General features: G+C 44.6%; 2 protein-coding genes across 5 annotated transcripts; both read left to right on the top strand.

Moving 5' to 3' along the window:
• Positions 1 to 387: 387 nt before the first annotated feature.
• On the top strand, positions 388 to 7,954 carry LOC138637205 (eukaryotic peptide chain release factor subunit 1). Of its 3 annotated transcripts, none has more exons than XM_069725721.1 (11): positions 388 to 515; positions 934 to 1,045; positions 2,538 to 2,713; positions 3,003 to 3,142; positions 3,294 to 3,432; positions 3,587 to 3,777; positions 4,896 to 5,025; positions 5,115 to 5,288; positions 5,383 to 5,447; positions 5,539 to 5,686; positions 6,749 to 7,954. In XM_069725721.1, the coding sequence occupies exons 2-11, from the start codon at positions 960 to 962 to the stop codon at positions 6,829 to 6,831; spliced, it is 1,332 nt and encodes a 443-aa protein (XP_069581822.1). In that variant the 5' UTR covers positions 388 to 515; positions 934 to 959; the 3' UTR covers positions 6,832 to 7,954. The 3 variants fall into 3 exon arrangements, with proteins under 3 accessions (XP_069581822.1, XP_069581820.1, XP_069581821.1); XM_069725719.1 differs by having other exon boundaries at positions 427 to 511; XM_069725720.1 differs by lacking the exon at positions 388 to 515 and adding an exon at positions 687 to 787.
• A 1,137-nt stretch (positions 7,955 to 9,091) lies between these two features.
• Positions 9,092 to 24,955, top strand: LOC138637203 (F-box and WD repeat domain-containing 11-A). 2 transcript variants are annotated; one of them, XM_069725717.1, is made up of 14 exons: positions 9,092 to 9,229; positions 11,825 to 11,929; positions 14,110 to 14,175; positions 14,938 to 15,157; positions 15,717 to 15,903; positions 16,198 to 16,288; positions 16,699 to 16,836; positions 18,071 to 18,189; positions 20,803 to 21,052; positions 21,268 to 21,386; positions 21,745 to 21,855; positions 21,940 to 22,018; positions 23,247 to 23,411; positions 23,552 to 24,955. In XM_069725717.1, exons 1-13 carry the CDS (start codon positions 9,191 to 9,193, stop codon positions 23,406 to 23,408), a joined length of 1,686 nt encoding a protein of 561 aa, XP_069581818.1. In that variant the 5' UTR covers positions 9,092 to 9,190; the 3' UTR covers positions 23,409 to 23,411; positions 23,552 to 24,955. The 2 variants fall into 2 exon arrangements, with proteins under 2 accessions (XP_069581818.1, XP_069581819.1); XM_069725718.1 differs by lacking the exon at positions 11,825 to 11,929.
• The last annotated feature ends 1,910 nt before the right edge of the window (positions 24,956 to 26,865 follow it).

Below are 26,865 nucleotides of genomic sequence, written 5' to 3'. Positions count from 1 at the left end.
TGTTTAAAGGTGGCCAGCAGATGTCACTCTTCATCCTAAATATGCATAAGCTAAATAAAAAATGTGTTACAATCAGTAATTCGCCTAAAGTACTAAACCAAGAAGAATAAGTTGTTTAAAGTGCCGAAAGTAACAGTAAATATATCTGAGCCATTTTGCAAAACCTGATAACTCAGCTGAAGTGTTCAAATCACCGAACTACAAGTCCCATAATCCCCCGTCACGGACGCCAATGAAGCTTCGACAAATGTTTCACATTCGGTCCAATCGTTGTTCCGAATTTTCTGATTGACATGGCATCCAGGAGACGTCATTGGTTTCTATGTGGTTTCCAGGAAGTGAACGCCACAATTCTAACCACCTCCCACATGTGAGCCCCAGTTGGTTAGCACACCACGCGCAGCGTGTTGGAGGAGTCAGAAACCGGTCGGGGATAGCAACGTCATTCCTCGGACCACCGACTCAACGTAGCGCGGCAGACAGAGAGCGGAGCGGAGCGGCGTTGTCCGAGGCAGGTATTGTACCTGCCGGGTTTATACCGATATATTCTCAAACGTCTGAGAAGATGGCAGTTGTTTTCCGTACGGTTTCCAGGGGAACGCGAGAAAAGTAGGTCGTATTAGATAAGAACAGGGTGGACGCTAGGGCCTGGCAGACCGGAGGCCTGGTATTCTCCGCGCTCTGTACTGACGGAGGCAGCCCGGGTAGAGTCCTTTACGGACGGTCAGTCCAGCTGCCAGCACTGGTCCAGGTGCCTTAACAGACACCGCGCCACTAGTTTGGAGAGGTACCTAGTCCCGGCTAGTTAGGATAAAAAAACAACAACAACAACATCGCCAGCCTTGCAAGACCATGAACATCGGTCAGTTTGTTTACTGATCGTCTCACCGCACGTGTTTTTTTTTTCTCTTCTTTTTCGCGTATTTTTTTTAGGTGCTGAAAGCGATTACAGCAGAAAGATGGCGGACGACCCCAGCGCGGCGGACAGGAACGTGGAGATATGGAAAATCAAGAAGCTGATCAAGAGTTTGGAAGCTGCCCGCGGGTAAGTAACGGATCTCAGATGCGTGCGTCGATGCAAAGACACCGTACCGATACTTCGCGGTTCCGGATGATGACGGGAACGTGGACCGCCGCGAACAGCTGGAGCTCGGAGAAGCGGGGCCGGATTTTGGGAGTGGTTAGCTTAGCATCGGTAGCTTAGCTTCTCGTAGCTTCTGCTGCCACCTGGCTAACTGCACGCTAACCGCTAACCGCTGTCGCCTTTTAATCTTGTTTGCCGGCCCGGAAACCTCGTGTGTTAAGTTTTGCGAGGAGACGCGTTTCGTGTTGTCCGCGTTGTGGCGCGTTTGCCATTTATGGATAATTCTGTTTCAAGACCCCACAAAAGGGCAGAAAGCTGGTAAGCGGCGATGCTAGCTTCGTGGCCAATGAGACCCACTAACAGACGTCACCTCTGGGGGAAAGAGGCCGCCATGGGTGTCTTTAACACACACACACACACAAAGAAGAAGAAGCACGTTGATGAGAGAGGGAGGCCGGCTAGCATGCAATTGGGCTTTGCACGTGCTCCGGTTGGCACGTTTCACAACTTCAAATGCCGTTTGCCTTTTTACGTGTCCGGCATACGGCAGATCTTCTTCATTCCCCTCCACAGTCCCCGAAGTTAGCCACCTCATGGCGACCCGGGGGGGGGGGGGGTGCTCCGCGTTGCGTTAAAAGCTTCGCCGGCTTCAAAGTAGTCAGGTGAAAAGAATTCCCAAATCAGGTGTTGGGGGCCGGCAGGCACCCAGCGGGCCTCCTGAACGATCAGACACGACATGTGAAATGTGGGTGTTGCTATACTGCACATGAAGCTTTGCTCTGCGACAGCTTGCCGTCTAGTGTTGCGCAGAATTTGCTGTCCTGTGCTCCCCTCGCCTGCCATGTCACACACACAGTTGACTATTTGCCCTACATTCAACCAGCCACTGCTACCTGCCTCTGTGTGTGTGTGTGTGTGTGTGTGTGTGTGTGTGTGTGTGTGTGCGTGCGCGCAGTGTCAGCCTGTACTGGTATGCTTTGTCTTTTTGACTTGTGCATGGAGAGACAACAGTGTGGAGCAATGGAAATGAAACTCAGTCCTTGGTTTCAAGGGCAGACATTGTATACTGTGTAGCGGGAAGCCCACTCTGTTTGTCCCTTCACCTTTCAGACCTTGTGGAGGGGATTTTTTTTTTTTTTTTTTTGCCAGGAAAGGTTTTGTTTTGACCGAAGTAAATTTGTAGAAAGAAAGTTGGAGGTAAAAAACAACAACATGAATCGGTGGATCGGGTCAGCTGTGGTTGTTGCTGTAATAAAGTTGGTTCTAGTTGCTCCGGGTCACCCGTCGCACCGGCGTCACTCTTGACGTAGACGTGAAATACGTTGCTGTGGTGTTTAACCTGTAATATACTAACGAGCGGTGTGTTGTTAAACTGCATCTCACAACACCTTCTCTTTATGTAATTGCGCGTTTGTGTGAGCACTCGCACTAAATCTTCCCTCTCTCCCTGTAGTAATGGCACTAGTATGATCTCACTGATCATCCCTCCAAAGGACCAGATATCCAGAGTGGCCAAGATGTTGGCCGATGAGTTTGGCACTGCTTCCAACATCAAGAGTCGAGTCAACAGGCTCTCTGTTCTCGGGGCGATCACCTCCGTACAGCAAAGACTAAAACTCTACAACAAGGGTATGTATTACAGTAAAAACCCTGCTAATTATCTTAGAATGGTTCTCGGAGGCAGCTGGAGAGACTCTTTACCTAGAAATTGTTTAAACATTCAAAAAGTATAAAACTTCAAACATTTTGCCACAAAATATTCTGAACTTCCAGACCATTCAACGGTTACATCTCTCTAAATATTGCCCTTCACTCGATGCCATCTCTAGCTTCTCCTTCAGAAACTGTGCCTTGTGTCTGTAACAATGTTTATTACGTGTCTAACCGTTTGGCCTCTGACTTTTCTCTCTCTTGCCAGTGCCACCCAATGGTTTGGTTGTTTATTGTGGCACCATTGTGACAGAGGAAGGCAAGGAGAAAAAAGTCAATATTGACTTTGAGCCTTTTAAGCCAATCAACACCTCCTTGTACCTCTGCGACAACAAGTTTCATACCGAGGTGAGATTTTGCGTGGTTTCTGGGTGCAGATACATTGTTTTTCTTTGAGTGAATACTCTGGGGATGTAATCTCCTCTTTTGTTATCATTATTACACTTTCTGTCTGTCACGTTCTAATTATCCTTTCTTTCCTCACTTCCCACTAACACAGGCATTGACAGCCCTCCTCTCTGATGACAGTAAGTTTGGCTTTATTGTCATCGACGGTAGTGGGGCACTGTTTGGCACACTGCAGGGCAACACCAGGGAGGTGCTGCACAAGTTCACTGTGGACCTGCCCAAGAAGCACGGTACTGACCCACAATCCTCACACAACACTGACCTTTTGACGTTTTCAAAATAGAGATTTTGGAGAAATTGTAAAATATTATTTTGAGGCCTTAAGTTTAGCCTTCACACAAACACCTAATGATCGTGTCTCTTATCTTTTATTGTTCTTTTCAGGCAGAGGAGGACAGTCTGCTCTGCGTTTTGCTCGTCTGAGAATGGAAAAGAGACATAACTATGTGAGAAAAGTAGCTGAGACAGCGGTCCAGCTCTTTGTGTCCAATGACAAAGTCAATGTGGCAGGAATGGTCTTGGCTGGCTCTGCTGACTTCAAGACCGAACTCAGCCAGTCTGACATGTTTGACCCAGTAAGTATTTGTCTGTTCCGATAGAACGCAGCAACAGTTAAGCATGTATTGTGTAACACATCACTAACTGATTAATGTGAATGTCTTTCAAAAGAATTCAGAAAACCAGACCCATAAGCAATTTACAATCTCTTTTTAATTTCTTACACATGCAATACTTGTCGCTGTGGGGGATAGACACCAGAAAAAAGGCAGATTGGCTTGTTGGCTTTTCAAAAGTAATTGTTGCACAACAAACAAGATAAATACCTGAATAAAAAGTTCATTTTAATATTATATTTAAGAAAACACACACACACACACACACACTGGCTGTACAATAGTAATAAATGTTACTGTGAAGGCCCTTTATAAAAACATATATTATCAGTTTAGTTTAGATTGAAGAATTAAATAGATTTGACATCCTGGTGTTAAAGGTGTGGTTTCATTTTTGGCCTGAAGTGTGTATTTCTTGCAACGATGGTAGTTTATTTCTAATGTTAATAGACCTTTTAATCTTGGAGTATATTACATTGAGCCATACCATGATGGAGATGGTACCTCTGAGCACAGCTTGCTATTTTAACCTTATTCATATTGCTGTCATTTACTCTGCCCCCTTTAGTACAATTTTAACTTTGCTCTAGTCTCCTGGTTGAATAACATCGAGTTAACTCCCTAACATGCATTATTAAGAAATATATGTGTTAAATATTTTGCTACGAGGGCAGAACATTACACAAGTAAAAACGAGGCAAACAAATTGAAAATAATTTGCATATCCCATACCTTATATGGATCGGAAGTTGGTAGTTCTTTGGGTTGGTGCTAACCCGCAAACAACAGCACTCTAAAAACAATGTTTTAAATGTCCCACAAAATATATAAACACATAAAGTTTCCCACATATCTAAACAGCATAATATGTCATTATGTCAGTATATTTCCGTTAATAGCCATTTCCTCTTTTTCCCGTCAGTGACTTTTTAAGTGAAAATACGAAGATTCAGTTGTCAAGCTGCTAAATTTTGAGGAAAAGGTTACTCATATTGAATCTGACTGTAATGATATCAATTAATGCCTCTGTGGATATCTTGACAGCGTACCCAAGCGGTGTGTGTGTTTGTCTTCTCCAGAGGTTACAGGCCAAGGTTCTGAAGCTGGTGGACATCTCCTACGGAGGAGAAAATGGTTTCAACCAGGCTATCGAGCTCTCAGCAGAGGTTCTCTCAAATGTCAAGTTCATCCAGGAGAAGAAGCTCATAGGTGAGCCATCGTCTGTCGATGCCGTTTTAAGGCTTTACAGGCTTTGTTGTGGAGGAGATTTTCCCTAATAATGGTCTCTCTCCCTGTAGGACGGTACTTTGATGAGATCAGTCAGGATACAGGGAAGTACTGCTTCGGTGTTGAGGACACCCTCAAAGCCCTGGAAATGGGAGCAGTGGAGATCCTCATAGTGTATGAGAACTTAGACACCATGCGTTACATTCTACGTGTGCACGGGGCAGAGAGCAACGGAGCAGAGAACGGTACACAAACTACACGTGTCCTGTTAAAGCCGAGACGTAAGGCAATACATTTGTTGTGATTGTAGAATTCTAATGTTTCTTCTTTCATTTTCAGATGAAAAGACTTTGTACTTAACGCCGGAGCAGGAGAAAGACAAGTCTCACTTCACAGACAAGGAGGTGAGTGCTGCAATGGTGCTAGATCTCTTGAGTTAAGTCAGGCCCGTTACCCATGATGCAATGTCTTCCTGACTCTCGATTGTGTTTCCAGACGGGGCAGGAACATGAGCTGATCGAGAGCATGCCGCTGCTGGAGTGGTTCGCAAACAACTACAAGAAATTTGGAGCCACTCTGGAGATTGTAACAGACAAAAGCCAGGAAGGGTCCCAGTTCGTCAAGGGCTTCGGAGGCATTGGGGGTGAGCACACTGTTTTATAGAAGACCTTTTTCACAGCAGATATTTGTACATGTCAGCGTAGGGAAAGCACAAGCGTGAATGATGGCTGTAACCCACCTAGGAGAGGTCCTGCTTTTGTGCATGTTCGTTCACTATCGTTGTGTACTGGGACATTTAATGAAACTGAGCCATCATTAATACACGAGGTGCTTTCTCTACAAAACCAAACATCTGCCGTGAAAAAGGTCAAGAGGACTTATGACATTGGAATTGTACATTTGTTCAAAGTCAAGTTAGGAAGTGTGAAAGATGTGTGTGGTTATTTCATGATAAATGATACGTTTTTTTTTTCTGTACTGACAATCAGCTGGAAGGTGCAGGTTCACGTCTCTCAAGTATGTGAGGTATACTAACAAGAAGGGACGATTGTTCCTGTTCCATTCTGTTTTTTCTTATTCACCCTCCTCCTGCTTTTTACCCAGTCTGAGTTGATCCTTTGGATACACAAGAAAACTGGAAATCCTCGGGCTGTAATTGTCCTCTAGAGGACAGGCAGACACTAAACATTTCTCAAGGGATCAATAAAGTTTCACATTATCTCTCCTTTACCAACTGTGTGAATGTTGTTTTGGTCTTAAGGATGGCCTTAGGGTGCATGTTGTTAATATTTCCAGCTGTTTAGCATCATAAGTCAACCTTAATGCCGTAATTAATCAGACTGTTCAAACTATAGGAAACATGAGTTCTTGCTTACAGGTAAGGCCTTTTCAAATTGATGTGTTCTTGTCCTTTAGGAATTAGTATTATAGAGACCTTCATCATGTAGAATCTTTGACTGATACATAATCTGAAAATCATCTAATGCCGTTATACTTAAAAACGACTGGCAGGCCTCCAAGGGATTCCTTGATCATTTATTTACTGAAACAAAATGTTATGTTGTTGGTCTTTTGTTGCCCCTCGTGATCAGTTTATCCTAAGAAAGATTCTTCCAGTTGTGCTACAACCATCTGCGGAACATGACGTACGTGTTCCACTCATTTATATTCTGCTGGTTAATCGATCATCTCTTGTGTTCCTCAGGTATCTTACGGTACAGGGTGGATTTCCAGGGCATGGAGTACCAAGGAGAGGACGATGAGTTCTTTGATTTGGATGACTACTAGGTAGTCTTGGACTGATATTGGGAGAGAAAAAAAGAAAAGAAAGGAATGAATGAAGAAATACGGAAAGGAAAATGCCACCTCTCTTACAGCAAGTGAGAGGTGCAACTGTGTTGACCATATATATGACAGACACACCTTCCAATGTACATGTTGCAAACACAAACGTGCACATACATCTGTACACACAACAAAATACATCACACAGGCCGAAGAGGAGTGAGATTTTCTTTCATCCAGAGAGGGAGAAAGCCCTTCCTGAATAAATCCCTGCCTTAGAGTGCTGGTTCCTTCCCCTAGTTGGATTGGACTCGACTCATTTTTGTTCTTCTTTTCCTCCTCCCCTCCATTTTGAATGAACACAACAGCAAGTTCCCAGATTCCTCGCTGCCCCTAACCTGGTCTGAAGATGAACTTTGGACTCGCTCCTCACATATAGAAAATATATTTTCCTTTCTTGCCTCATCATGTCCCTACACTCTCTCTCTCTCTCTCCCTCTCTCTCTCTCTCTCTCTCTCTCTCCTTCTATGCTTTCTCTCTCTCTTTTTTTTGCATTTCATTTTTTTACTGGTAACTGCTGCTGTTGTATTTTATGAGAGTGGGGGATTTTTTTTACCTGGGTTTCTGTAGAGAAAGGGGGACAAAGTATTAAATTTGAACTGCTGAAAACCATTGCTACCTCCGCATCTGCTGTGGTCTCAATCCTGTGCTGTGTTCAACCTGTCAGTAAAAGGCCGACCTTTTCTCTGCTTTCCTGACATCAGATGAAAATATGGGCATAGCCCTGTGAGTGAAGTATGCATGACTTCTAGGGGGTTTATTTCTCTAATTGGATAATCGGAACCACTTCATGTTGAAATTGAATTCATTTTAAATAGTGAAAGCGATAACATCACATCTCTTGGATAGAAGTATTCATTAGTGTCCCCCTAGCCTTGATGCTCGATGATCGGGTCAAATATAATTTACTTTATAAATATCTGAATCCTGATAATCGATTCCATGTATGACACATTTGATTGCATTTGTAAATTTTTGTAAATTTGTGACAGCCTTTTGTAATTGGAAAACCATTCTAATCTTAAATGTGTCAATGAATTCTTGCAGATAAATTTTTAAATGTGATGTGTTAGTTGTCTAGAAAATGACATTTCTTATTTGCTTGTCTGTATGAGGGGAAATAAGTTTATAGAAAAGGACAGTGTTTTCATTCTCAATGCCTTGTGGAGGGAATGTGACGGCAGAAGTTCTAAGGATCTGTTAAAAAAAATTACCTTGTTAAATAGACCAAACATCCATTTTTTTCCTTTAATTATTCACGTTACAAACTAAGGAAGTAAAACTGCACTTATGAATGATGAATTCTCCGGCTCTGGGGTGCTAAGGAGCGAAACAACGTGCTAGTTATGGCATTAAAATGACTTTTTGAGATAGTGTAACAGCCCTGAGGGTTAGGGATGTGAGTAATTCAAAGTGGTTGTCAGCGCTACAATTTTGAAATGCGATTCATAGGAAAGCGTCACCAAAAGGTGAACTAAGGTAAAGGATGATGTCGACTGGAGGTGTGTCTGAGAACCTGCGCAGCTGCGTTGTCTGGATTACTTGGCTGAATAAAGCTGGGACCAGGTCTTCTTACATCTGTCCATGTACAGGCAGTCCCTGGATTTGCTGTGCACAGTTACCTCAGTTACTCTGCTTGTGTTTGATGGTTGTGTCACCAATGTGCCACTTTGATTTATCCCTCTCCTTATTCAGTTGTGTACATTTTAGCCGCGCGCAGCCTTTATGGGTTTACTAAAATGAAATTTTTAATGGACATTTACCGAAATAACCCGAAGCCTCTTCTCAAAAATGTAATTTGACAGTAATTTTCACACACCTGGCGCTGCACTCGATCTTGAATTGTAGCCACGATTTTTGTTAACAGTTTTATGAAACGGATTTAAATGATCAATTTAGTTTAATCACATGTAGCATGTGGAAATAGCCAACATTCTGCAGCATCTCAAAGCAAAGCTATGCGGATGATTGATTTTTGCCTTAGTGTATTCCTCTTCAGGATAGCAACAGCATCTTCATCCATTTGCCTTTTTGTTTGGGGGAGTCACCGGGGAAGCCTTGGTAGCACGGTAAGCCAATCAATAAAAAGCAAAGTGGCGAAGTCACGCCCCCTTAGACAAAAACCGACCAATCGGCGTGCTTTGTAATTGCATGGGCGTTCCCATCCCCCACCCACCCTTTTGACACTGCCCTACCAAAGCCGTGTGGTTGAGCGAAGTGAATGACGTCTCTGAATTTGCGGGCCGCCGACGCAGGGCTGGGTTTCCATTTTCACAGCGAGTTTCGGGGGGGATCGTCAACATGGAGCCGGAGATGGAGGACAAAACAGTGGAACTGATGGTAAGATCCGTCTCAATGTGGCATCGCGAACACGTGAAGGGACCGCCGGCAGTCTTTTCTCGGGGGAAAGCGCCGAGGCTCGATTCGACGGCAGGAATGGGCTTGAAGCGGCTTGTCGGGAGAGGTGGAGGAGAAAGAAGAAGAAGAGGTGGTGGTGGCGGCGGCGGCGGCGGTGGGTGGGGGTGGTGGTGGTGGTGGGGGGGAAGGTGGTGGGACCAGAAATCAAGAGGGAGGGCCCGAAATGATCGCTATATTCAGCTAAGAAAGCCTCTATATCCTGGTCGGATCGATCAAACGAGACCTCGACATCGTCACGTGATCAATGATAAATATGAGTCGTTTGGGAGAGAAATGGTCAAAAAAAGAAAAAAAAAAAAAATCAGGGGAGATGGACAGGTTACTTGTGGAGCCGTCGGCCGAAGACAGCCGAGGGTTTCTCGGGGCAGCGTTTCACTGCGGTGACGCTGCGCCACTTTAACTGGGCCCTGTCCGGTCGCTCGGCTAGCCGTCCTGCTAACACTTTCGGCTACGAGGCGAACGAATCCACGTAAATGAACCGCTGTGACATTAATGTCGTCTTCGGTCCGGGACGACGTACGAAAAGGTTGATGAGCGCGAATGGCCGTCAAACGTATTTTTACGGACGGACGGGAGTCTGCCCCCCCCCCCCCCCTCCTCTCCACACACTCTTCCCCCCCCCCACCCACCTCCACCCCCCCAAAAAAAATCGCCACGATGTTGCTGCTCGTCTGTTTATATTTCTCAAGTGCGTAGAAGGAAGTGTTGGTTTTCATTCACAGCGAGCGTTAGCAATGAGCTGAATAGCCACCGTGCTAAATATGCTAAGGTACACCTGACAGCTATTTCCACACCAAAACATACAAATTGGTATACTATGTCCGTTTGATCGTCCCGTCCCCCCCCTCCGCCCGTCACCCCTCGCTCCTCGGACCAGATTTAGTCCATAAATAGGCTCCAGTTTTCTTGTTAAACGCAGTAGCCGTCCCGGTGAGCTAGCCAGCTAGGTGTAGCCTACGAGTAGCTCCCATTAACGCTACAGGGGTCAAAAGTGGTCGCGAGGAAGACGTCGATGAAGATGAAGCGCGGATGTGTTTTGGTCAGCGAAACTTAAAAAGACACCGAAAGACACCGGGAAGTTTCCGCTTCTTCGGGGAACGCATTTACGCCGCGTCTCCAAAACGCCGCTCCGTTTCTCTCCACAAAACAAATCCAGTGTTGCTTTTTCTTTCTTTTTTTTTTTTTTTTAAAGACAGCAGCGAGTCGGGCCTAGTCGATAATACGCGAGCTTGTTCACTAGATTATGTTGGACCGGTCTTATTGTGTCGGATGCCCGAGAGAAGCTCAGGCCGAAGCTGCGGCGCTCCAGCGCGATAGATGCACTTTAGTTTTAAAGTGATTAATTACAAGTACAGAAACGCATTATTAATGCAGTCATCCAGACTGACTTGCGGTCCCCCTGGACTTTAGGAAGCGGTTTAAAAGTCCATCACAATAAATAAAGCAGCACTTTCAATCGCGTATTCAAACGTGAATCTTTAATGGATTATTTGAGCGTTAGGTGTTTGAAATAAATGACATTAATAACGGAAAAAAACAACAACCCCATGTATCCCAAGTTCTTACGCAACCACAGAATAAGAAACCAATATTTAAAACGTATTCAAAGTGTAAAAGTCAACTAGTTTACCTGACACGGCGTGTATTCAGCCCGTGGACTTACACTTGTCTTTGTTACAGGGGCGAAAGCGTCCGCATACTGAAACTGAGAAGGTTTTTTTTATTTTTATTTTTTTATACACATGCAGAGTTTGGGGACCAACATGGGACAGTCCCCGAGGACATTTTCAATTTCTTCCGAGTTGTCTTTGTGTATTTGATTTGATTTTTTGTTTGTTTGTTTTGTTCCCAGTGTTATTCACTAACCACTCATGAGAGTGGGGATGGCAGAACAGTGGGTGGGGTCTCAAAACAAGTGACAATAATTGACAATTAATCCCATTGCTCCCCCCCCCCCTCTCCTCTACCTATCCCCACCCAGTTCATGTCTAATAATGCTTCTGTGTGTATGTTTATCAGTCTGTACCTTGTGTGTGAAGGAGTGTGTGTTCCTGCGCTCACTGTGCCAATGTGTGTGTAGCTCTAATACTGGTTTTTCCCCTCACTATCCTCCCCCCCCCCACCTCCTCCCCTCTTCTTCTCTCTTCACCTTTGACGGTTACACACTCACCTCCTCTCAATTTCACACCAAACCTTATTTATTTCTGCATAATTTTTTTTTTTTGCATTCTCACACACGCGTCCACACTCCGCTGGTCCTGTCCCTCACCAACCCCCTCGCCACTTCCACCACCCATCTGTCCATCCATTGACATTCACTCTTCTCTTTTGCTTTCCTCCTCCCAACTTCCCTCATCCCCCCCCCCTCCCTCCTCCTCCCCTCTCCTCCTTTACTTCCCATCTCTGGTCTCGCGCTCTTCACTTTCTCTTCCTCCCTCACCCTGTCCACTTCGTTCTCCTCCTCCTCCTCCTCCCTTCCTCCCTTCCTCTCTCTCTCTCTCTCTCTCTTTCACACAGTGCTCTGTGCCTCGCTCTCTCTGGCTGGGCTGCTCCTCGGTGGCTGAGAGTTTGTGTGCACTCAGGTGCCTGCAGAGCATCCCCTCCACCCGGGCTCACAACCAGGTTCTGCCTCTCTCCTCTTAATTCTGCTGCTCCTCCTCCTCCTCCTCCTCCTCCTCCTCTCCCTTCCTCCCTCGCCATCTCCTCACCCTTCACTTTTCTTCGCCCACTCCACACGATTTCTCATATCACCCTGGTGCAGACCGCGCCCACTCACGCCCCCCCCCCCCCCTCACCCTCCTACCTCCTCACCTTCCGTTGTCCTTTCCTCCCCGTTGGAAGCACTCTGCTCTTAGGTTCTTCTCTGGTGCATCCTCAAACCCTCCGCTCGAAACGGAATTCTAGCGGCACAAACTACAACAGACTTCTTCCTAGAAGACCTAAAAAGTCAAAAGTTGTAAGTTGACGCTGGCTTGTAATGAAAACTGGATACTTTTTCTGTCGTATAAGTTTGAATAGTACAGTATTTCCTTAGTAGTATGGTGTGAGTTGGAGAAAGGATGCCGGGTGTACCAGAGAAAAACCATGCATTGAGGAGTAATGTTTTCTCCCCTTCTACCTGGAGGTGTGAGGGCCGAGGTGGGGGATCTTCCTTCAAGCTCTGAGAGGCTACATGCTTGCTTGCCTGCCTGCTTGGCTAAACCTGGTCTGTCTGTTTTTTTGTTGTTGTTGTTGTTTTTGGTTTATGTCTCCTTCTCTTCTTCTTCTGCTCTGCATGATCATCAACACCAGCAAGACCATTCTGGCTTCTTGTCCTGTCTGCTTTGGTCTTGGTACTTGGACCACGTCTTGGTTTTACTCTCCAAATGTAGCAGCAACACCGAGAAAGATGGATAATCGCACTGAGCAAACCTGGAACAGCTCCGACGTTATGCTCCAAATTTGAAGGGGTTCTGGGTTTTACTTAGAAAATGATAACTACATAACAAAGTGATACAGTTTTGTTTTTTTGGTGAGGGCTGTGTTAGACTACCAAAGGCAATTCCTCAGCTACTGGAGTAGAACCAACAGATTAACTTTTATGATGTATAAACTGGCAGAACTCTGTCCTAGATATTTTGCCAACACAACCGTTTAGAGAGGCTGACCTCGGCTCAGTCATCACACACACACACACACACACACACACACACACACACGGATATACGATGGCCTGACCCTCTCCCAGGTAAAGACCTTGTTGTGTCCTATTTCCCCAAACTATTATGTGAAGGAGCTGAGAGTATACATTGTTTGAAAAAAAAATGTGCAAAATTAGGAGGGAACCTGCGAACTCCAATGATGCGTTCATTTGCTCTCAAATGTAGCTGTGATCTGACAGTTATGCTGCTCTGGTAAATTCCCTTCCAGAGAGCAGTGTTATGTCTCACAGGGTCAGCATAGTTCAGGGATATGCTAGTTTGATTGAAATATTAGTTTTGCAGTCTGCAAGCATGACGGTTCAAGATGCCCTCCTAACGTCATCAGTCCGACGTGTCTTCAGTCACCGCTGAAGCCACTTGCAGCAAACCTTTAAGAGTACAGTTGGTATCCGTGTCGGTGTTAAATGTGTCTAATGATGAATGCAAGTTCATGATGTTGTTTTCTGACTGTCCATGGCTCCCAAACAAGTATACACACTCTAAAGAACCTGATATTTACCAGAAAAGTCTAATACATTTGGCAGATAATTATCTAATTGATCTATTTAGTGTCAAGAACATCTCACTATGTAACTCTTAAAACGTTATTTGTGCCATAACCCCGTATTTATTGAAATGACTCAAGTCTCTTAGTGCGTTTACAGTCCACTTCCAAATGTCTCAAACCGTTGTGAGACACGCTAAAAATCGGTGCAATCCAGTTACCTCGGTTGTTGTTTTTTTTTCTCCCGTATTTGCAGCAAGACCACTACCCGTTTCATTACAGTCATGCCTAAGCTGGTGCCAGTCACATATCCAGGATGTTGCACTTTAATTTCCTGTCAAGACTACATTAGCCCACATCTCAGACAAGCAAGCAGATAGATCCCTTTTGTTGCAGTGCTCAGTTTACTTCACTCCATATGTGTGTGTATGCACGGCTGTTTGTGCGTGCACGCCTCAGAAGTCCTGGTGGTTTCCCTTCCTTGGCTGTGTTTGTGGCACTCTTGCGTCGAGCGCTATCCACACTGCCGCCGTGGCTCTCACAGTGCCTTTAACGCAGACTGTGTGAGGATGAAACGCTAACCCACGCCCTCTCTTTGTTTTGTTCTTTATCCACAGAACACATCAGGGATGGAGTCACAGAACCTCGTGGACGACCTGTCGCAGAAGAATACAGTTCTCAAGGTGCGAATTCATTTTAATTCGCCGTATTTCAAATGTGTGTACGCAGCATTAGAATGAGGGACTCTGTGTAAATTGTCTAAACTCTTGACATAACGGAGCTTTTGTTGATTTCAACCGTGTTAAAAACAGAACATTTTGGGTTCCCAGCACCCTGTGACATCGGAAGTCTTTGTGACTATGATGTTCCCTTCATGCCTCCATTCGAGTAAAAAAAAAAAAAAACAACCAACACTGATGTTGACAAATGCTGTCGACCTGCGATTTTATTTTAAAGCTTTTCCCACACGCGTACACCCACCACTACGAGCTTAACAAGCTTTACAGCTTTGTAATTAAAATTGATTATTAACTTTCTGCAACAATAAGACTCTCAGTCCTACAGATAGGCTGCAATAAAGCCCAATTCAGTAACTGCAGCTTCAGCCCCTTTCTTTAATCAATGAGCTTTTCAGTAACTGAAAAGGTATTTCAAGTAATGCCGTGCTACTGTTGTAACTACGTTTGAGTTCAAATTATATTTTTCAAAATCGAAGCTTCCCTCTAACCGTGTACTGACAAATCTCAAATATATTCACCCACTCCACACGTGACGGCACCATCCAGTGTTCTCCGTGTTACACAAGAAAGTTGAAATGAGTTCCTGTGTGTCACGTAGAAACCTGAAGACTCAACTCTGCTGATTGGCTTCAATTTCAATATCTCCAAAATGCTTTTTATTCTAACACAACTAGCTATTAATAAATCTGCTGATGATCTTTACAGCTTAGTAATGGTCCTGTTGTGGGGTCTCGCAAGCGTCCGTCAGAGGGGAACTATGAGAAGGAGAAGGAACACTGCATGGCCCTGTTTGACCAGTGGTCGGAGGCCGACCAGGTGGAGTTTGTCGAGCGCCTGATTTCCCGTATGTGCCACTACCAGCACGGCCACATCAACTCCTACCTCAAACCCATGCTGCAGAGGGACTTCATCACTGCGCTGCCAGGTACTGATGCAGATTAATGGAACATGTATGCAGCGATTAGTGCCAGCATCTTCAGTGTGATGTCTTATCTTCCCCAGCCGCAGCGGGGCCGAATGTAGTTAGGCAAACATAAACGTGTGTGTGAATTTCCCTGTGCTCAATTTCATGATTTTTTTTTTTTTTTTTTTTTTTTATCGAAGCGTACAATTTTGAAAACGCATTATCCTCCAGGTTTTATGACCACTCAAGCCAAAAGTTCTGTTCTGCTGCATGAAGACGATCATAGTAGCCAGAGAAAGTTCTGCCTCTGAGCGCAGCAACAACAAAAAGCTAAAACTGAAGAAAGTTAAAGCAAAAAAAAAAAATGTTTACCCCAGTTTTTGTGGGATTTTTGTTGTTGTTGTTGTTTTGGGGTCTTTTTAAAGCATTTTTTCAATATAAAAAAAAAAGAAATACACAGATTATCGAAAAGAAAAAGAAAAATGATAATAATCAGCCCAAAGCACAGATAACCAACCAGGTGAAATCCTATTAATTTTGCTGCACACAGTTACTCGGCTCCTTCTCGCCCTCTCTGTAGCCCAAGGCTTGGATCACATAGCGGAGAACATCCTGTCTTTCCTGGATGCACGCTCGCTGTGCTCGGCAGAGCTGGTGTGTAAGGAGTGGCAGAGGGTCATCTCCGAGGGTATGCTGTGGAAGAAGCTCATTGAACGCATGGTCCGAACTGATCCACTCTGGAAAGGCCTGTCAGAGAGACACCAGTGGTGAGGATGCAGGCGCACACTCGTATGGAGCCTTTTTTGTTTTGTTTTGTTTTTTTTGGATCAAGAACAAAAACCAAAAAAAAGAGACTAATAACGGACAAAATTCAGCGGGTGTTTGTTGACGATATTAGTAAAATATTAGCTTTTTAGTGTGCTTGTTAGCTAGCTGTGGTTAAAGGAAAAACCAGAGGAGAAAGTAAAGTTATACTCGGTTGGTCTTTGAGTCCACTGGGATTTCCGTAACCCAGAGACACTAAAGCGGCCGCTGACATTCTTCTATCCTTCTTCCCCCAGGGAGAAATATCTGTTCAAGAACCGCACATCAGAAGTCCCGCCCAACTCCTACTATCACTCCCTTTATCCCAAGATCATCCAAGACATCGAGGTAAGACGGAACACCACGAGTAACTCGACAGTTGTATTGTCACAACATTTTAGAAACTTGTAGGTTTTATTATCTTACCAGATATCATTTATCTTCCTTGTTGAAAATGTTTGATCTGTGTGGACTGTATTACAGAGTCTCCGAAACATGGATTTTATAGCGTCTGTTAAAACATAAAGTCAACATCTGGACTTTAGTACGAAAGTGACATAATTTTGTTCTATATACCTTCACATTGATTTAAAAAAAAAAAAATGTCTTATTCAAATAAGTATTTGTTTTGAATCAAGTGCTAAATTTGTACTTTTTCACATTACAACACTAATGTCGACGCATCAAATGATGAGCAGTTAATAAAAAAAAAGAGTTCATTGTTGTGTAATCCCAACAACTAATGTGCTTCCTTCCAGACGATTGAGGCTAATTGGCGATGCGGCAGACACAACTTGCAGAGGATTCAGTGTCGCTCAGAAAACAGTAAAGGGGTTTACTGTCTCCAGTACGACGACGACAAGATCATCAGTGGCCTTAGGGACAATTCCATCAAGGTACGCGTGAAAGTTGAATCATCACAGCGAGTCCGACTTACTTTCCAGCTTTATGTTTTCCGCTGCCCACTGCCACCCATCGGTTCTTCTTCTAACCTTTTCAAAGCCAGAGAAATGTAGAGTGGAAATATTCGAAGTGTCTTAGAGGCCACAGCTCTGCTGGACATTGCTGTACTCGGCACGTCAATTACACGCTCTTGTCAAAACTCGTGACATCCGTGTTGACTGATTTGAAATTCCACATTTGGAACGGTCTTCTAATGTGACCAGTCTAAGGCGCACCTGCGCAATAACCATGCTGCTCAGCATCTTCATGTGCCACACCTGTCAGGATTTAAACAAATGAGTGAACACAATTTGAGCGCCGTCATCCTTTTTTTTTTTTGTGCGAATAGAAAGCTTTTGATCTTTTGCTTCAACTCATAAAAAGTGGGAGTGAAAACAAAAGTGTTTGTTTTTTTGGCTGTTTGAGTGTGCTGAAGGTGGAAATCATTCTGGTGTAGAAGTAATTATCATGGATCCATTAGTGTGTTTAAGCACCAGCAGCACAGAGAGGCAAAAAAAACTGTTGGCTGCCTGCTCTCTCTCTGTGTGTGTGTGTGTGTGTGTGTGTGTGTGTGTGTGTGTGTGTGTGTGTGTGTGTGTGTGTGTGTGTGTGTGTGTGTGTGTGTGTGTGTGTGTGTGTGTGTGTGTGTGTGTGTGTGCGCGCGCGCGCGTGTGTATCTTTTCTCTTCCAGCCCTGTTTGTGTATTTATGAATTGAATTTTATATTTATTTTTTTTTCTTCTGGCTCAGTATGGCTTAACATCTTATTGTGTATGGCGCTGGGCTGAACCGCGACAGAGAACAAGTGAATTATAGGATAAAAGGGCTCAGCTCCAGACTCGTTGTGTGTTCCACTTATCTGGCCTGTGAGAAGAAGAAGAAGAAGAAGGTGACGGTGATGAAGAGGAGGGGCGGATAGAGGGAGGAGAAGAGCAGATTTGTCGTCTTATTGTCACGGGGAAGGCTGATGCGCACGCAGGGAAGAGCTGAATAGCTCTTGCGTGCACGCTGAGCTCGGCGCAGCGGTAGGGAAATGGGGCACGAACAGTGCACGAACACCGCTGTGAGAATGGGCCGTTCTTGGCATGACCCAAATCTGCATCCTTTTCGAAAACCACTTATTCTTCCACTTTCTCTCGTGTCGTTCTCCGCTCATCGTTTTGCCCTTCTCTTCCTTCTCCTTTTTTAGATCTGGGATAAGCAGTCTCTGGAGTGTCTGAAGATACTGACCGGTCACACGGGCTCAGTATTGTGTCTCCAGTATGACGAGAGGGTTATTGTCACCGGGTCGTCCGACTCAACCGTCAGGTATGATCGTACATCTTGTCACAGAGAGGGAACACGTTGTGTCTCGGGAGTGCTGATTGCACGTGACGTCTGGACGGTTGATGGGATTTTACTGCGCAACTCGGCCAGACACGCGTTGGATATCGTTCCACGTTTGCTCATATACGTTTCCATTTTCGGTTTGAACGCGCTTCACCTTGGTTAACCTTGACACTGCGGGGGCCGAAGAGCAGGCAAGCATCCAGAGATGCCAAATAGACGCGCGTCAGGAAATGCGCAATGTTTCCAGAAATTCGACCGCGTTCAGGTGCATCCTCTGCGTACCACAAGTACATGACGTGTTTGTTTCATGTTCAGAAGCTAGACCTTTGGCTTCATGAAACAAATGGCTCCCTGCAGTTCATGTTCACGAACTGAAGGGAGCGCTTTATGATTGGAATCAGGTTTGGTCAGACGAGAAGAGGAAATATGTAGGTCATACATGTCGATGATAAAGCGGTGCACATGGTAGTTGTACACGTTTTCACTCCAGAAGGAGACATGGCTCTTTTTTTTTTTTTTTTTTTTTATATATATATAAATACATCAGGGGAAAAAATGTTTAACTGAAAAACGTATTTTCGTTCTAAAGGAAAGCTGTGTCACTTTACTGTATTTACCAGTTATAACCTCAAGAGGACAATGTGGCTCCACAGTATATCTTTAAATACTTTCTCAATGACAACAGAACAAAGAGGAGGGTTGGATTTAAGTGTGGCTATTAAATTGAAATGATCTCTTTACTTGTGCAATTATCATGGCAGATTATGAGACGATTAGTTCTTTTTTCTTTCTAGGTCTGAGCAATATATCGATTTTATATCGATGTTTTCTTCGATTTTTGACATTGTATTATGGGGATACGGCGTCGGTCTTTTCTTTTCTTGATTTTAAAGGCTGCGTTACGGTAAACGGATGTAATTATCTGAATTTACCAGACTGTTCTGTTGCTTACCCGTATGGTCACTGCATCCACATTATGGATGATTATTTATCAAAAATCGTACAATATTAGTGCAATATTGATATTGCGGTGTTTGGTCAAAAATATAGTGATATTTTATTTGTGTCCATAACGTCCAGCCGTAATTCTCTCGTATAAATGGATTCATGATTAACAAATTACAAATAGTGTCTCCCGTCTGATAGGTGGAGTCTTGTGATGTTAAAATAGCAGTGGGATTTTTTTTTTTTGTCTTTATTTTGCGAATTGATAAGACAGGAAGACTTCCCTTTAAAAAAAATGTTTTTTTAAATAATCAAATTGCACTTGGAAATAGGTGAAACTGCTATTTTTAAGTGAAATCATTCATCGTGGAGAAGGTCTTCAACTTGTTTGAATTTTTTCTTTCTTTCTTCCTGAATTGAGTGCTTCTGTAGAACAAATGCTTGGAAGAGACAACCGATAGAAACGTTTAGCTTCACGTGGTACTATAAATGTATACAGCATTATCCCTGTTAAATAATGAGACCAAAAGGGAAATATGAGAAACGGAACGACTCGGACATCCAAATGTACAAAAGTTGTGTACTGCAATGTTGGCGAGTGGATTAAAAACAACACCTGTGCCGAATACTTCTCTGCAATCTAACAGATACGGTGCAGTTGTTTTTCAAACGATACTAGTTTGCAGATAAATCTTTGTTGAAAAGGGATTTTTGGCATCACGTGATTCATAGAATGTGTCGGTAAAATGTGCCTCTCTAACCTGCTCGTCGAAGTCATCGTAGCTCACCGAACATTTCGCACACTGCATGCTTGCGGTCCGTTTCGGAGCCAGTCGTGATGCCTGTTTTTCAGCCCCCAGTTTACAATTAGTTCCCACGTAACCAACAGCTGCTCCTCACAGTCTGCCAAGAAATATACTGCACGTACATGAGAGAGAAAAAAATAAAATTGAAGTTAATTATTTCACAAAGACGTAAAGAGATAGTGGAATATGTTTTCTTGCACATATTTAAATACCGGGCATGTGTGTGTGTTGACACTTGCTTGGCTACTGCACACAGAAGCTCAACATTAATTCTCTTATTACTTCACACTTCAGGCGTACTCGCTGGGCGGTATCCAAGGAAAATGTGACTTCACTTCCTTAGCAACAGCTTGACAGGCACTTTGTTTGTAGGTTTAGTTGTCAGCTTTTCCAGTGTGCTCTGCATTCGACTCTGTGCCCAGCTGTGTGTGTGTGTGTGTGTGTGTGCGTGCGTGCGTGTGCGTGTGTACAAGTGTGCACCAGTGCACCAAAACCAATAAACATCATTCTCTCTCATGTCTCCATTGTTTTCCTTTTTCCGCTGCTCTCATTACATGTCTTTTCCGTCTCCATCTTCTTTTTGACCACTCTTCCTGCTGTCCCCTCCACCCCTCTCATTTTTCTTTCCCACTCACCCCTTCCTCCTCCGTGGTCCTCTTTTCTCACCCTTTTGTCACTTCTTCCCTCTTTGTCCCACGCCCCTCCCTCGACATTCCTATTTTTTCCTTCTTGTCCCGTTCCATCTTTTCCTCCCTCTCGTCACCTTTGCTCTCAACACTCGGCCTCACTGACATGTATCTCGCCGCTTCTGTTTTCTGTCCCGCCACCGTTTCCTCCGCAGGGTGTGGGAGGTGACGACGGGCGAGGTACTGAACACACTGATCCACCACAACGAGGCAGTTCTTCACCTGCGTTTTGCGAACGGCCTGATGGTCACCTGCTCCAAGGACCGTTCAATCGCAGTGTGGGACATGGCCTCGCCTACGGACATCAGCCTACGTCGCGTCTTGGTGGGACACCGGGCTGCCGTCAACGTGGTTGACTTCGATGACAAATACATTGTGTCTGCCTCGGGGGACCGCACGATCAAGGTGACCAGGGCAACTAGAGAAACATGTCTCTTGATAATTGACGCAGGGCAGAGGTTTATTAAATATCTGCGGGAAAGGTTTGCGGCATGCACTAGATGGTGCTTCTCATAGGTTTTCACTATATTTCTACTTTTATGAATGCAAAATCCTGTCTACTTCTGTACTGGCTATTGTTTTACGAAGCTCCCCCCCCCCCCGTGTCGCTCCTTCTGCAGGTATGGAGCACCAGCACCTGCGAGTTTGTGCGCACTCTAAATGGCCATAAGCGGGGAATCGCCTGTCTACAGTACAGAGATCGTCTGGTGGTCAGTGGCTCATCTGACAACACAATCAGGTATGTGTGTTAACACTCCCACACCACACAAACCAGCATATTTAAACCAACGGCTTGTCGATGCAGGAAATGTTAGCCGTCTTAAAAAGATGTCTGGTTTGTTTATTAAAACATTTTCATCATGTGGTCGATTTAAAAAATAAAAATAAAAAAAATCACTTTGAGTAGAGGGATTTGTTAACATGAACACGACTCTCAGTTCGATATCGATACAACTCTTAAAGAGTTGAAAATCATTACATATGAAGTTTGAAGGAAGAATCCTGCTTTGAGCCGTCCTTGGTCAGCACCGGCTGCTGCGCAAATATCGCTGGCTGCGTTTACTACCGTTTGTTTAGTAGCGTTTGCCTCTCTGCAGGTTATGGGACATCGAGTGCGGGGCGTGTTTGCGAGTGCTGGAAGGTCACGAGGAGTTGGTGCGCTGCATTCGCTTTGACAACAAAAGGATTGTCAGCGGCGCCTACGACGGGTGAGTGCCGTTAACGCGCGGGAGCTTTGCGCAGAGACTGGTTTGGTTTTCTGACATTTTCTCCCGTCATGTTTCCCTTTGCAGTAAGATTAAGGTGTGGGACCTGCAGGCAGCCCTGGACCCGCGAGCCCCGGCCAGCACATTATGCCTGCGCACTCTAGTGGTGAGTACCGTTGATTAACATGTTCTCAAGTGGCTTACTGGCGGAGCGAACGGCACAAGCGTCTTTCACTGAAGGCGTCTTTTTAGAAGTTGGCTTTAAATCTCAAGCTAATATAGTATTGAAAGAAAAATGTCCTACATCTTTAAAATTCAAAGTGGCTTTGGTTTTAACAGTTTTAACTATATAATGAGGCCGTCGAGCTGCAACGGGAGCCGTGTTTCTACTCGTAATGTCCTCGGTCAGTCTCAACGGATAAGATGCCGGCCCATTTAAAAGCGTTTGTGAACTCCTCGGCATTGGATACTGAGCTACATTAAGCGGGTGTCTTTGTTTTCCCTCCATTGTCATAAACGGAGAGCGCACTCTGTGGCAGGAAGCAGAAGTGCATTCTTGCATGTGGCCTGTGTGCAGCCACGGTGGGTGCAGTGTGAACGTAAAAGCAGCACAACCGCCACTTGTAATGTCTGCAATGCGACTATTGTGCAAAGCATTTCATTTGCTGCAGCACCCTAAAAAAAAAAATGAACGCTCAACCAAATCCAATGAGTTCACTCCGATAACTGAAAAAGTTTTTTTTGCTGTTTTTTTTTTTATTTAAATTTTTTTTTTTTTAACTTGCTTTGACTGTGCATGTTCTAGTTGTGCTAGTATGCCCCCTTTGAAGTGGAATTGTGATGATAATGGTCATTTTGAGTGTGTTCTTACTACCATGCTGCACAAAGTGGAACTGATAAGAAATACCTTGTAGTTTGTTTACTTCCTTATTTTGTTAGAAAAAGATTAAATCCAATGCTCCACGAAGTGACATTGTGATTAACGAAATGTATATATATATATATTTTTATTTTGTGAAAAAAACAAAAACATTTAGCAAGCAGTTTTTTGTTTTTTTTCATGACGCTCTACAGGCCTCTTCAGTTGTCAAGAATATACAATAGATTTTTTATTTTTTTTACATTTTTCGTGAACTTGAAGTGTTGCACTGTGCATGCTGTATTATCCAGCAAAACACCAGTATCAGTTTGGGACTCTGTATCAGTAGATACTCGGCAATAAATGCCTGGTGAACAGACTTGATTGGGACGCTTCCAGTAACGCAAACATTTCAAGGAAGAAAGAAGCCATTTGCTTTGTCAGTTCCGCTTACGGATGCTTGCGGGGCAGACATCGGGGACCAGGCTGTCTGCACGCGGCACGGCGACTTCATTTTCTCACTGGTGTTTTCCAGGAGCACTCTGGCCGCGTGTTCCGTCTGCAGTTTGACGAGTTCCAGATCATCAGCAGTTCTCACGACGACACCATTCTGATCTGGGACTTCCTGAACGTCTCAACCAACGGCCAGTCAGAGGGACGGTCTCCTTCCCGCACCTACACTTACATTTCTAGATAGCAGGTACCCAGACACGCACTCGGCCGTCGAAACTTTTCTGTCGGAGCGCAGTCAGTCGGCGTCGCACGTGCGCGTCGTGTGACGAGTCGAGCGTGCGGGCCGTTCAGACCCGTGTGTGATTGCGGACTGTTTTCCTTTTCCAGGTGGCGCCATCCACCACAACCTTTCTTGGAGGAACCCAGAGGTGATTGACTGATGGGTGCGTCCGTCACGGAAAGGAGCTCATCTCTTCTCCTTCCTCCTCGTCATCTCTCTGTCCATCTCCCACCCAGCCCCCCTCCCCCCACCAACCACCTCCACCTCCCTGCCCCTTTTGACAGACTCTAAGCTTGTGTCCATTGCCTGCCAGTACAGTGACATACACACAGGTCAACACTGATGAGGATTCCCTACAACAGAACCAACGCAACTCTCCCGAGAAGTTCACCTTCTACTAATTTATGTTTTGTAAAGTACACTAATGACAGTATTAACATAGTCCATATATAAGTCACAAGCTCCCCTTTGTCCCCTTGATACAAACTTAAAGCAGCTTCTGCTCCTCAATTTTCAACCCCTGCCAAAACAGGTTTCCACAGAAATGGAATCGCTTTTAGATATATATTTATATATATTACACAGACACGCATATATACACACACACACACGCGCACACACACACACACACACACACACACACACACACACACACACGCACACACACACAGTGGCACAGTTGGACAGAGGATGACCGGAGCTGTGATGCGGGAGACAGAGACTCTTTGCTCAGTTCAAGGAAAGAAGGGAAGGATGGGAGATGGAGGGGAGTGAATGAGGGAGAACCGCGTTTGGGATGAGTTCCCTGCTCCCTCTCACTCCCTCTCACGCCTCCCTGTCTCTCCCTCTCCACACACACCCCTCCCCCTCCCCCTCCCACTCCCCACCCCACCCCCCCAACCCCCGGAGATGCACACTCGCTTGGAATACAGGGGGGGCGCACACACTCAAGTTTGCGTGAGTGTGTGTTTGTGTATGTGGACTTGTGAAACGGCAGAACAGAGCAGAAGCGTCAGACAGACATGCATGTGAGGTTGCCTTGGATACAGCATCCCGGTACACCTCTGCTATTTTTTTTTTTTCTCTCTTTAACTCTTACTTTCTTACTGTTTTTTATTACTGTTATTTTCTAATTTTATTTGAGTATTTTGGTTCTTAGTACAAAAATCATACTAAGCGTAGTCCTCTTTCTCTTTACCCCCCCCCCTCCATCTTCTCTCTCTCTCTCTCTCTCTCTCTCTCTCTCTCTCTGTCTTTTCCCTCATTCTTTCTTCTAACTTCGACCCTTGTTCATCTGTCCCTCTCGCGCCATCTTTCTCTCCCACATCATCTACGTGCTTGCTTTGGTTATGAGAGAAGCTGGAATTCAAGAGCTCAAATTTAGCTGTAAACGGAGTTGTCTTGTCAAAAATTGTGTTGTATATTAAAAATGATTTTTTAAAGAAGAAAATGACCTTATTGTGAATAAAGTACTTGACAGTTGTGGAGTGTTGAGCCAACTGTAACATGAATGAGTGTCTAATTGTCTTATCTGTTCTTGTCTGTGTGTATGTATGTATGTATGTATGTGTGTATGTGTGGATTTGTGCTCTGCTGCCTCCATCTGACCTGTATATGCAGCTCCGTAGAGCTTCAGTCTGTTCCTTTTGTACTTCTGACAAACAGCTTGGAACTCGTGGCGGTCTGCGTTCAAGGAAATTAGATATCTGCAACTTTGTATGGAATTTCCCATTTTTCACATGAAAACTAAAGTTATCGTGTAATTGCTGTCATTTATTTCCGAGAACTGATGGGAGTGATGTCATAAAGGTTTTCGAACTCCGCTTCAGAAAAGCTGCAAAAGAAAAGAAGTCGGAAAGGCTCAAACCCCGCTGAAGCCGCATGTGCAAGTCTTGTGTGTTATGTGTGGTCATCCATATGGACAGCAGCCTTTAGGTAGGTAGTTCTCTTTTTGTCCCATCACTTTTATTACAAAGTAGTAGTAGTCCCACCAATAGTAGCAGTTTCATAAGCATTACCTGAAAATGTATATATTTTTAACATATATATATAAAAAGTGGACACAAATGCAACAACTTCAGTGTTGTATTACTGACTTTGTTGATACAAGTTGACTTTTGGTTCATTTTATTCTGAAGATTTTGACTAAATAAAAAAAAAAACGCCCCCATCCTGCACAACTGATCACTTGTACTCACTTTATGTTTCAGGCGTCAGACCAGCAGATAACATTTATTTAGATGTTCATTAAGTGAGTACAAGTGGCTATTTGTTTTTGTTTTTAACTAAAGGCTTTGCATCCTTTCTTTCGCAACGTTAAAGTCAACTTTGTTTCATTCGTGGCCACATTTTAAGAGCTACAACAGGTTGCACAGGTCACTAAGACTAACCAGTGTGCAAACACTTCATTTCATAACTGCCACTTGTTTTGTTTTTCTTTCAATTTCGAGGTTCTCATTTAAGGAGCTGCATGTCGGTGAAACTGCGCCGCCGACATGGGCTGTGTTGAACACGGCCACCAGGTGGGAGTATAAACTCACCTTTCTTCTACGGAGCAGTCTTTTTTTTTTTATGAGCGTGTGGCTCTTGACTGTTGGGTAGCCAAGTTTGGCGTCTGAACAACCTGTTACAGTAGATCACACACTCACTCCTGCAAACACGGTGTCAGTGGAGGACGGGGTGTATATTTGAAAATGCTCGAGAGTGGTGCATTTACAGTGAAGTTCTGTGTGGCGTAGATGCGTTTCACAATGCATTTGTCCACTTTATTGTGCAGTGTGTGTGTGTGTTGTCTAGGAGGAGGGGAGGTGGCCTGCCGAGGGGGCTGGTTTTCTACATTTCTGGGTTTAGTTCAGTATAGTAGAATGTTTCAAATTCTGGGAATAAGTAATGTGGGATGGATTTGTGCTTGGTGGAGCACCATTAATATATGATGTGTGTATGTGTTGGATATGGGTGTGTGTGCTTCCTCTGGGTCTGTGGGATTTTGGCCCATAATTCCTGCAGCTCTCAGGTCACAGCTCCGTTCTCACGCACATATTTGGCATTCCTTCCCCGACATGATTACCATACACCTTCCACTCTGGGTTTGGCTACGCGGAATATTTCCATCATTCCCGAGTGGAACTGGAGCAACGTTCCAGAAATGAGCAACTCACCCCACCGCCGCCACCCCCTACTCGCTCTTCTTTATCCCACCCCCACACCCAGTTTCCCTCCCACCCCACTGTCTCCTCCTTATACTACCCCCTAACCCTGCCCCCCCCTCCCCACCCTCCAGCACAGATTCTTGCTGTCTTGCAATAGGAATCCTCTGGTACAGCCCTTTTCCCCCCTGAGTCAGCTGTTTGTGTCTTGCCGACATGATTGGGTCATTTGGCGGTGACATCTCTTCAGTGACCTCCTGCTAGGATAGGGAAGG

Source organism: Brachyistius frenatus, unplaced genomic scaffold (genome assembly GCF_029030835.1).
Source record: "Brachyistius frenatus isolate BFR_SWC_R1_liver_20210118 unplaced genomic scaffold, ASM2903083v1 Contig_441, whole genome shotgun sequence".
Classification (NCBI taxonomy): Eukaryota; Metazoa; Chordata; class Actinopteri; family Embiotocidae; genus Brachyistius; species Brachyistius frenatus.
This window is presented reverse-complemented; position numbering and strand designations above follow the sequence as displayed.

What these genes read in the sequence shown, in the direction of transcription:
- LOC138637205 (XM_069725721.1), top strand. Translation starts at nt 960, where the DNA reads ATGGCGGACGACCCCAGCGCGGCGGACAGGAACGTGGAGATATGGAAA. An exon ending in AGTTTGGAAGCTGCCCGCGG is followed by an intron (nt 1,046 to 2,537) that starts GTAAGTAACGGA and finishes CTCTCCCTGTAG; the next exon opens with TAATGGCACTAGTATGATCT. An exon ending in ACTAAAACTCTACAACAAGG is followed by an intron (nt 2,714 to 3,002) that starts GTATGTATTACA and finishes CTCTCTTGCCAG; the next exon opens with TGCCACCCAATGGTTTGGTT.
- LOC138637203 (XM_069725717.1), top strand. Translation starts at nt 9,191, where the DNA reads ATGGAGCCGGAGATGGAGGACAAAACAGTGGAACTGATG. An exon ending in CCACCCGGGCTCACAACCAG is followed by an intron (nt 11,930 to 14,109) that starts GTTCTGCCTCTC and finishes CTTTATCCACAG; the next exon opens with AACACATCAGGGATGGAGTC. An exon ending in AGAAGAATACAGTTCTCAAG is followed by an intron (nt 14,176 to 14,937) that starts GTGCGAATTCAT and finishes TGATCTTTACAG; the next exon opens with CTTAGTAATGGTCCTGTTGT.